The sequence below is a fragment of the Ascaphus truei genome, chromosome 1 (genome assembly GCF_040206685.1).
Source record: "Ascaphus truei isolate aAscTru1 chromosome 1, aAscTru1.hap1, whole genome shotgun sequence".
In the NCBI taxonomy this organism is placed as follows: Eukaryota; Metazoa; Chordata; class Amphibia; order Anura; family Ascaphidae; genus Ascaphus; species Ascaphus truei.
In genome coordinates, this window is record NC_134483.1 from 118,483,778 (window position 1) to 118,493,896 (window position 10,119).

At 41.5% G+C, this 10,119-nt stretch overlaps 1 protein-coding gene across 5 annotated transcripts in view; it reads left to right on the top strand.

The window, feature by feature from the left end:
* The window catches only part of SUSD1 (sushi domain containing 1), a 179,803-nt gene extending 170,607 nt beyond the window's left edge, over window positions 1–9,196 (top strand). For 4 of the 5 annotated variants that reach the window (XM_075593999.1, XM_075594032.1, XM_075594012.1 and 1 more), the window contains 2 exons: window positions 4,534–4,571; window positions 8,566–9,196. In XM_075593999.1, coding sequence (XP_075450114.1) covers window positions 4,534–4,552 — 19 coding nt within the window. In that variant the 3' untranslated portion in view covers window positions 4,553–4,571; window positions 8,566–9,196. Of the gene's footprint in view, window positions 1–4,533; window positions 4,572–8,280; window positions 8,329–8,565 lie in introns of all 5 variants that reach the window. The other variant, XR_012800399.1, reaches the window with a different exon arrangement.
* The last annotated feature ends 923 nt before the right edge of the window (window positions 9,197–10,119 follow it).

The window sequence follows — 10,119 nt, forward strand, 5'->3', positions numbered from 1 at the left end:
TCTAATGTAGAGTAGTGTTCCTTTCCTAGCAGCCAGTCTCCAACATGTCGCATTAAACATGCTAGATTGTAGTCTCTTATGTTTGGTAGATTTATTCCTCCCTTTTCCTTACTCTTAGTCTTTCTTTTTTCAACATGATTTTTGTCCTATTTACATTCCAATGGAACTTATTTATCTCTTTGTTTAACTCTTTGATGTCTTTATGTTTGATTAGCAGAGGTAGCGTCTGCATGGGGTATAAAAGACGTGCGAAATAGATCATTTTGATTACTGCTGCCCTTCCGAATAGGAATAGTGGAAATGCAGCGCAGCTTTTTAATTCCTCCCCTATCTTTTTTATTATAGGCTTCATATTAGTATCGTACAGTCTAGACAAATCAGCTTCTAGGTTTATACCAAAATACCTAATTGGGGCCTTTGGGATTTTTAGGGGAATCTTATTGTTGTTGTTTATTTTATCAGGTTTTAATATATATAATAGCTTGGTTTTACTCACATTTATTTTAAATCTTGCGAAGGAGCCAAACTCTGAAATTGCCTTTAGGATATTCTCTAGTGACTTATCGAGTTTGTTAGAAATAGTAAAATGTCATCTACGAACATCGCCAGTTTGAGCGCAAGTTTGAGCTCCAGTTTTCCGATTTTAATTCCTTCAAACTCCTCCATTGTCTTAGGTCAGCGTTTCCCAAATGGTGGGTCGCGACCCGGCACCGGGCCACGGCACCAAAATTGCCGGGTCGCAGCGAGGCTGGCCACGCGGTGTCTCCCGTCCGCCCCGCTCAAGTTAAAAAAAAATGGCGGCGATTCCCCCGCGGTCCCGCGTGCTTGCGCAGGGCAAGCAGGGCCCGCTCCCTTCCTCCCCCCCGCTTCCAACGTGGGACGGAGGGGAAGTACCAGCTCCTCTGCGGCCCGCACATTACATGGGGGAGGGTGGAAGTACAAGCTCCTACTGCGGCCCGCTTCCCCCCGCGGCCAGCTTCCCGAGCTCACCTCCCGTGGCACCCCCTCCCGAGCCCACCTCCCATGCCCCCAAGCACACCTCCCGTCCCGGGCAGCAGGGGATATCGGGGGCAGCAGGGGAAAGCGTCCGGCGGCAAGGTAACTCACCCCACCCAGTCACTGCCTCCCACCCAAGTGTCCCTGGCCCCCCCCCTGTAAAGTGTCCCTGGCCCCCTAAAGTGTCCCTGGCCCCCTCCCTCCCACCCACCCAAGTGTCCCTGGCCCCCTCCCTCCCACCCACCCAATTTTCCCTGGCCCCCTCCCACCCACCCAAGTGTCCCTGGTCCCCTCCCACCCAAGTGTCCCTGCCCCCCCCTCTCCCACCCAAGTGTCCCTGCCCCCCCCTCCAGTCACTCACATCCGTCGTTGCCTGTAATTCACTGTTTGTGTCTGTGTGCATATAGGGGAGAGCGAGTGTGTGTGTGTATCTGTGTGTATCTGTATCAGTGTGTGTGTGTCTGTGTGTGAATCAGTGTCTGTGTGTATCAGTATCAGTGTAAGTGTGTGTGTATCAGTGTCTGTGTGTGTGTATCAGTGTTTGTGTGTGTGTGTGTGTGTGTGTGTGTGTGTGTGTGTGTGTGTGTGTGTGTGTGTGTGTGTGTGTGTAGCAGTGTCTCTGTGTGTGTAGCAGTGTCTCTGTGTGTGTAGCAGTGTCTCTGTGTGTAATAGTTTGTGTGTATCAGTGTGTGTGTGTGTGTAGCAGTGTCTGTGTGGCTGCGTGTGTGTCAGTGGCTGGGTGTGTGTGTCAGTGGCTGCGTGTGTGTGTATCAGTGTGTGTGTCAGTGGCTGCGTGTGTCAGTGGCTGTGTGTGTGTGTGTGTGTGTATCAGTGGCTGTGTATATGTGTGTATCAGTGGCTGTGTGTGTGTGTATCAGCGGCTGTGTGTGTGGCTGTGTGTGTGTCTGTGCAGGCCCTATAGGCCAGTATAGGCGATAAAATTTTTAGTGGGTCACGAAAAAGAAGTTAAAAAATAACCGGGTCACGGAAAAAAAAAGTTTGGGAAACCCTGTCTTAGGTAATGGGCAAGTGGTTCTATTGCCATGTTGAAGAGTAATGGTGATAACGGACATCCCTGTCTGGGGCCTCTGTGTAATGCAAAGTCTTCTGATAGGTTGCTGCCCGTAATAATTTTAGCTGAGGGTTTATTGTAGAGGGCTTTTATTATTGTACAGAAGTTCCCCCTAAAACCGAATTTTTCCTGCACATAGTGTACATGTTCCCTTAGTATATAATCGAATGCCTTTTCTGCGTCTATAGCAACCAAGGCTGAGTTTTTTATTTTGTGGGATTGTACCCAATGAATGACCGATATTACTTTTCTTATATTTTTTACTGCCCTTCACGAAGCCTGATTGGTCTGGATGGATAATTGAAGGGAGAACCTTAGCTACTCTGTCAGCTAATATCTTAGTGAAGATTTTTATATCCTGATTTATCAGGGATAGATGGGCGACCTTTTAACTCTGTATTTTCCAGAGTTCACCATACAAAATCCGTTCCGCGGTGTAAAATCTGCTGACTGTTTGTTACAGTTTAAATCCACATGGATTCATCCAAAACCGCCATTGGATACAATCCGCCAGTGGATTTTAACAATCCATCAGTGGATTCCGCAATCTGCTGACGGATTTTAAGAATACAATCCGCGGATTTGATTCCGGTGATTGGATTCTTAAAATACGTCAGCGAATTGCGGATGGATCGTCTATGCAAAAAAAAATAAAAAATCTGCAAAATGTGGGTCGCCATTTTCGAGACTGATCCACAGAAATTCACGGACCAAAGGAACCGGCCGATCCAAGGCGGATCCAAATCCACAAAAAAAAGCCACCCATCTCTAGTGTAATCTAAAATGTAACTATGTTACTCAAAATATAACCCACTTTCCATAGGATTCAATGATCAGGCTGTTGCAGTTTAGTACAACATGTCAAGTTACAGGTGCGCCGACGAGTATTCTAAAACTTGCCTTAAACTTGCCTTGGAAAATCTGGGGCTATCACCAACAAGATCCAAGTACATGCTGGGTACATGCTGCAAAATTTCAGTGACATTTCTGCAGAGACTAATGGCCCATCGGATTAACACAGCAGGGGACCCCCGCTGTTAATCCAATGGGCCATTAGTCTGTCTGCAGAAATGTTACAGCATGTACCCAGCATGTACCTGGGTCTTGTTGGTGATTGCCCCAGATTTGTTTTAGAATACTCGTCGGCACTACAGTATAATGGTGAGTGGCACTGGACTTCTTGTAGTTGTAGTACGCTCTGTCAACAGTGGGTTAATATTTTGGTCAATGGAACCAGTGCCCTTTGATGTCTTGGATCATCAGTAGAGATGTCAAATTTTGCTTCGCCTATGTTTGGCTCAAGCTTGAAAAAAAAATATCTCGCCCATATTTTAGGATGTGGTGACTTTTTTACTGGGTGAATTGCTTGCAAACTTATAAAAAAAACTCGATTTTTGGTGAATCTAAAATGTCGCAAAGTTCCAAAGTGTGGGTGAAAAGTTTGCACATCTTTTATCATCAGCATTAGAAAGAGTCTTTTTTTTCGGGGAGTCCCCCCAACAGAGCAATCTCATAGTATTTCTCAGGCTCTGAAACGGCATTCTTCTGCCATTGTGGTGGAGACACCCATTGGGGCATTAATTAGATGGCCTTTACGAATGTATAATACAATTCCGTGTTGAGTTGGAGAAGCTGTGTGTGGCAACCAGCAATGAAACACATTATTTATAGTACATTAACACTGCTGCCAGGACATTTCGGTAAATGGACCATCTGAACAGTTTTACAAGGAATCTTGTTAAATATTCAGATTCGGTAAAGATTGGAATGCGTGCAGGTTCTATTTTCCAGTCATGGAGATAGATATTGTTGAAAATGCTTCGTAGGGGGTAACACATACTAATATAACCAAGTACTGTATGTGTTGGCTTGTTTAGCATATCAGAGATGGCAGGTGTGCAGAGTACATGTTGAAATTGGTGCGGGTACCATGTGGAGGGAAGAAAGGTATTTATTAAACGTTCCTTATAGCAAGCAAAAACAATGCGGTATTGAGAGGCTGCTATACAGTCACACCACTAATCTTGAATTTGCTTGTGAAGAAGTAAAAAAATGAACTGAGGTTGCTTTACTATTTCATGCATAGTATAGTATATTTACTACTGCAGGGGTCTGAATAAAATAGTGCAGTATGCCCATGAATTTCCATGTTGTTGATACTGTAGTGCAATATATTTTAGAGTACCTTTCTATGCTGATCCGTGCATTTCTTGATGCTGTAGCACTCCAGAGATATGTATGCAAGTATTTGAATGGAGCGGAAATCTTCCCAAGCAAGGGGAAGGCAGCGTCACAGCATGGTAAATGGGGCTTTTATCCCATACACATGAACTTAGTGAAGCTAGCTGTCGGAAAGAATGATGATATGTTTACCTAGAAGGTGTGATTAATAGATAGTGTTATGATCTGTATTTTGCATGCCTCAGTAACCTACTGTTTCGTATTTCTCTGTATATACATTACAGGTGCTGTAAAAGATGGTGAGAAAAGACAACTTGACACTGTAAGTTTGTATGCTTTTCATATAAACGTATTGTTTCATTATTTTTATTCCATAGAAGAGGTGTGAACACACACGTGCCATTTCAGTTTTATGGGGGCAGTTAAAAAAAAAAGGGGGTGGGGTTGGGTTGGGGTGCCTCTTTAGCTATGGAACACTTGCAATGTTTAAATGTTAAAATATTATAGTCAGTGACATTAACATCATATCTCATTATTATTTCTGATTTTGTTAGTAAAAGCTCACGTGGTTTCAGTAAAGTAAAATTACCAGCCTTATAGAAGGTTTAGAGCAATTTCTAGAAAATCTCCTCCCAAATTATTTCACTGATAAAGTCAGTCATCGGGAGAACTGCTTAATAAATTTGGGCCAAAATCTGTGCGGAGTTTTTTTTTTTATTTGACGTGTAAGTATATTCAAATCCTTTTGTTTGTTTATTTGTAAACATGGTGAGCTGAGACTTCGGAGGAGTTCGATTTCTTCTAGCTAGTCTCTTCTGTGTAATGTCACAGTGTGTTCAACAATAGTTTACACACGTCTCACCTTCGCCAACTACCTTTACGGCGCTGATAAGGACAGGGTGGGACAGGGATCAAGTAAAAAAACTTAATTGACAAACCCTTCCCCATTCGGAGGCCCAGAAGAAAAATCATTTTTAAGGAAGGTAATTAGATTGTTAAATTCATTACAAAATGTATTTTGGTAAACCACCGGGGATTGCAAAAGTGCAGCAGTAGAGATATTTACAACTCTGCGGCCAAGCAGCGTAAATGGAGAAACAGTTTCCTAAAACTGAATTGCATCTGCTTTCATGCGGATTAACTAATAATCACCTCCAGTTTCTCACTGGCTTTTGATTTCACACAACATCCAAATTCATTCTGGGTGGTGCAGTCCTGCATTTAGAAAGGCAGCAACACAACTTCAAGTTGTCTTAGCAGATACAGTGCAGGTCCTAGAGGCACGTGCATCAAGTGCATGTACAGTATGTGTTATCACACCCATTCAACCGTTAACTACTATTCAAGTAACACAGGAATGGGTGCGATAACCTGCACTGGTACTTGATGCATGTACACCCTGGAATGTTAACAAATAAAACAAGATTGACCCAAAACTGTACTGAAAATCGTAATTATTTGGCAGTATTTATTATAACTATTTTAAAGTTGTGATACTTTTTATTGGACTGTGCACTGGCTTAAGCACTTTAATGAATAAACCTCTATGAGGCCATTGATCATGTAGACTAGTGAGACTGGCGTGTAATAGGTGAGACTCACTCCATAAGAGTGAGACTTGACAGGCCTAACATCTGTAGATATTGCATGTGAGATTGACACACAGACTTCTCATTTTCGATGTGAAAAATGTCATTGGGGCAATTAAAGTTAGCCTTCAAAGTCATTTATATCTTTATCACCAGTGACATTTACATTAAAACATTGAGTTCCTTAATACCTGTGAACACCTATTATACTATTTGTTATTTTAAGATTACGCCCTGAACAATTAAAATAAATCATATTTGCTTATCCCAGTGAACACACAGACGGTGCATTTGTGCATGTGAAGCTGGAAATGCATGTGTATATTTTTAAATACAGAGACCTCAGCTAATACTTAAAGGTCACTTCCCGTACAAATTACATTTCATGAAGCACATATTTTGTTTTTATCATAATAGTTGGTACATTTGTAGTTTTGCATCCTAAACAACAGTTCAGTTCTTCCAATGAAAGATTGTCTATATAGTGACCATGCAGGTTCCACTGAGAAGATGAGCAATTAGTGGCTGTTTTGTATGTGCTAAATTGTGTATTACAAAATACAGTAATGATTGTTTATGTTTTAGTTGGTTAATCAGGTGAGATGTACAGTATGAAAATATCAGAAATTTGCAAGACTCGGAAAAGTTTGTTCAGATACACTGAATTTGGTCTTTCGCAAGCCAAAATAATGAATGCGTCTTCTGAATGATGCCAAATGTAAAACATTTTCCTCGAATGTTGAATGTTTGCCATTTTCACTGCAAATGTTAAATATATATATATATATATATATATATATATATATATATATATATATATATATATATATATATATATATTATACATATTACATTTCACATTTTGACTATCAACATAAAAATATTGTTTTTGCATGGAGTTCCCAGATACTGAAATGTTTTCTTTTTTTTTTTTTTTTACAAAGCATTGGTAATGTATTGTCTACCCTAAGCTCAGGGCATCGGGATCCCAAAAGGCTTTACCAGTTACACCTTAATTGTAAATATCTCAGGTTCAGGGAATCCTGAACAAAATGTCAGACTGAGTTTAAATAAGACGGGTACATGGTAACACACTAACACAGTAGCAGAAGGGAATGACATGGTTTACCAAAAGCAGAAGGGAGTGAGGAGAGAATAAAGAATAAAGGAAAGAAGAAAAGGATGAAATAAAATATTATTATGTAATGGCTGGACCCCCTTGTCTGACCCACCCAATCTCACATTGGCCCGTGTGGTCTAACCGGTCCCCATTACATGATCGTGTATGGTGGTGCACCTGCAAGTAACAGGACTCCAGAGTCTCCCGCTTGATGGTATTAGGGGATGTCATCAGGACAGGTAGCTGAGGTAGTGGGTGCGAGTCCAACTTACATCATGTGCAGCGCCTCCACCTCATCAGGATCTATGCTTCCGCAGGGAGATGGTCCTGGTGAGGAACTCCTTCTCGGTGGTGAATGCCACTGTAGAGTAATCTCACAATCACACAGTGGGGGTTTCTTTAACAAGGGCATCTTTATTGATGATCTGATTACAGTAGACTGCCCCATGCAGCTCTCAGCTTTAGCCGCACATTCCTCCGTGCTGTCCCTTTGCCAGGTACTGCCCTCCTCAATTGGAGTGGGATCCCCTCTCCCTTTAGGGAGATCACCCCTGTGCCAGGTCCCTGGACACAGTGTGGCCTAGACAGGCTTGATTAGAATATTCGTGCCACTAGTTACAGCACTAGGGTCTCGAAACTATCTTGCACTCTCTGTGCAACAACTGCAACCACTGCTTTTCAACAACACTTAACTGACAGTGTTGTGCCCTTTATTCCTCAGGGGGCAGGCACATCTCTGATGTCACTATCCAGGGACTCAGAGCATGTAGCCACTCCCTTCCATACACAGGGCACCTCGCCAGGGTGTGAGGGAAAACCTCCATAACTACTGCTAGCAGGCCTGTACTTACCAGGGCTTACTGCCAACAGGGAAGATGTCTGCAGTCATTATTATGCATGGCTACAATTATATAGTTTCATATAGTGCATCACTAGAGGGTTAAGTACTATAATAGGTACAAGAAGCACTAACTCAGTGTTTTTCAACCAGGAGCACTTGGGTTCCCCGGGCAACCCTAAAGGGTTCACAATTTTCAAACGACCAAAAAATTGCAGGGATCAGATGCATTGTAGATTCTTCTATATTTGATACAGAGTTGCTATTACTCTTTTCACTTGAGGAAAAAAACGGCTTTTATGAGTATGATTATCATGCACAAATGGGTAAATAAAGTACTGTGTATAAAGCTCATTTCATAAAGGACTTAAATATACAGTAGGAATAGGAGGGTATACATTGTCCACAAGAAATGGCCTTTTGTTTTCTAAAGTAAAGACTGGTTATATTTGTAGTTCTTTTGTTTTCCTTTTATTCAAATTAGGTCCATTTGAGATATCGTATGATCCAGGGTTCCAATGCTTATTCACAGGTAATGAATGTGGTTTGAAGCTATGTAATTATTGGCTGCAATAAAGGGCTTTCTTACCTTCCTCTGAAATAATGTAACATGACTGTTTATGAACCCAAAGACTGATCTCAATGGATTAGTATTATTTCAAGCAAATACACTAGGTTGCTAAGTGATACCGGGTCAGAGAGCAGAGCCAGTCATTCCCAGATGTATAAAGGAAATTAACATAATTCATTTATTTTAATTTGCCTACAGCTGCCACCCTGGATCTGAGCGAACCTTCACAACATGATATCCAACCTGCACATTTCCACTGCCCATTTAAGATGTGGATTTCTTCTGAAGAGCAGATTATTTCCACAATAATGCAGCAAACACTTGTTCATCACGACTGGCATCAGAGGATGTTTAGACAGCATCAAGGGATGGTCCACATGGCTATGACAGTGATTCTAGCTTGCTTAAGGATGTCACATGGGCCTGCCTACGAGAACAAACTATTGTCATGTTCAGCAATATTGAAGAGCTGATGGGTGTTTCTCAGCCAGTGAAAGGCTTAAAAGAACTACACACCACATCTACCTTTAAACCCCCTGTTATACCGTGGTCCTTTTGCAAAGACAAACACAATGCTGTACTGTTTAACCTTTCATCCACTATTGGAGCAGACTGCTAACCTCTTTCAGTTGGAGTCCCACACACTGCAAAGGGACTTTTTCTAGACATTAGAAGATCTCTCCTAACCTCCTTCTATCAATTCACTTGAAGTACAGTGCTTGTTCAGACCTGTATTTATTTCATATTTCTTAAAAAGCCTCAAATTACTGTTGTTATTATGCTCTTTTTTTAATCTGGTTTATCTGCAATAAAAAAATTTTTTGTCATTTATTTGTGTGTGCCCTGGATTGGTAATGGCACGATGACACTCCAGTCACTACGCACTATAGCTAATATGATGAAGTTACGTACACTGGAGTTCGTATCGGTGCTTTATCTCTGCAATGCAAGAGGCCCCTGAAGTCCTTTAAACTTAAACAAACCAATACAAATTGATTTTCTCCTTTAATGTTGATTTAACTAGATACCGGAGGAAGACCGTTAGGCACACTGTGCTCCACAGCTATACCAGAGCTGAATAGACGAACAAGGAACTGAATCAATTCTCCACCTTATATTTTATGATCAGTCGCTTTTATTGTAGAATGTGCAATAATGTGAACTATGTGAATATAAGAGAACACTTCATTATGCGTGTCAATCAAGTGTGATTATATAGCAGAACGAGTTAAAAACGTAAGCAAAGCAGAAATGTATTTATTGCCATTTAAAGTCAAAATAAACATTTTCAAATAAAATGAACCTCCTGCAATCTTAACATGTCTGTTGAGACAGTCAGTAAAGAAGGAGTTAGAGTGGTGGATATGAACAAAGAGATGGGAGGGGAAGGGCACGGACAGCGGAATGGGAGGTCACATATTGCGTTTTTGTGGGGTCTACTCTTTATAACATAAAGAACCATGTCTTGTGGCAGAATCCAGCAGTCTTCCTCCAAGTTACAAGTTACCTCCCCTGTGCATTTACGTCAATGGGCTGTAAAGCGTCTTCCAGTGCCAGAAGGTGTCTTATTGCTGAACACTGCCTAGTAAATATGGGCCAAAATACATAACTAATCTAATTCTAAAAGTGGACTGTACATTTGGGAAACTCTTTGTTTTCCATTTTGTGGCCCCAGTGTTGTCAAGTGAATTTCACAAAGGTGGCCCTTATGACATGGTCAGATTAACACATGCTTTTTGTGCCATCCCTACT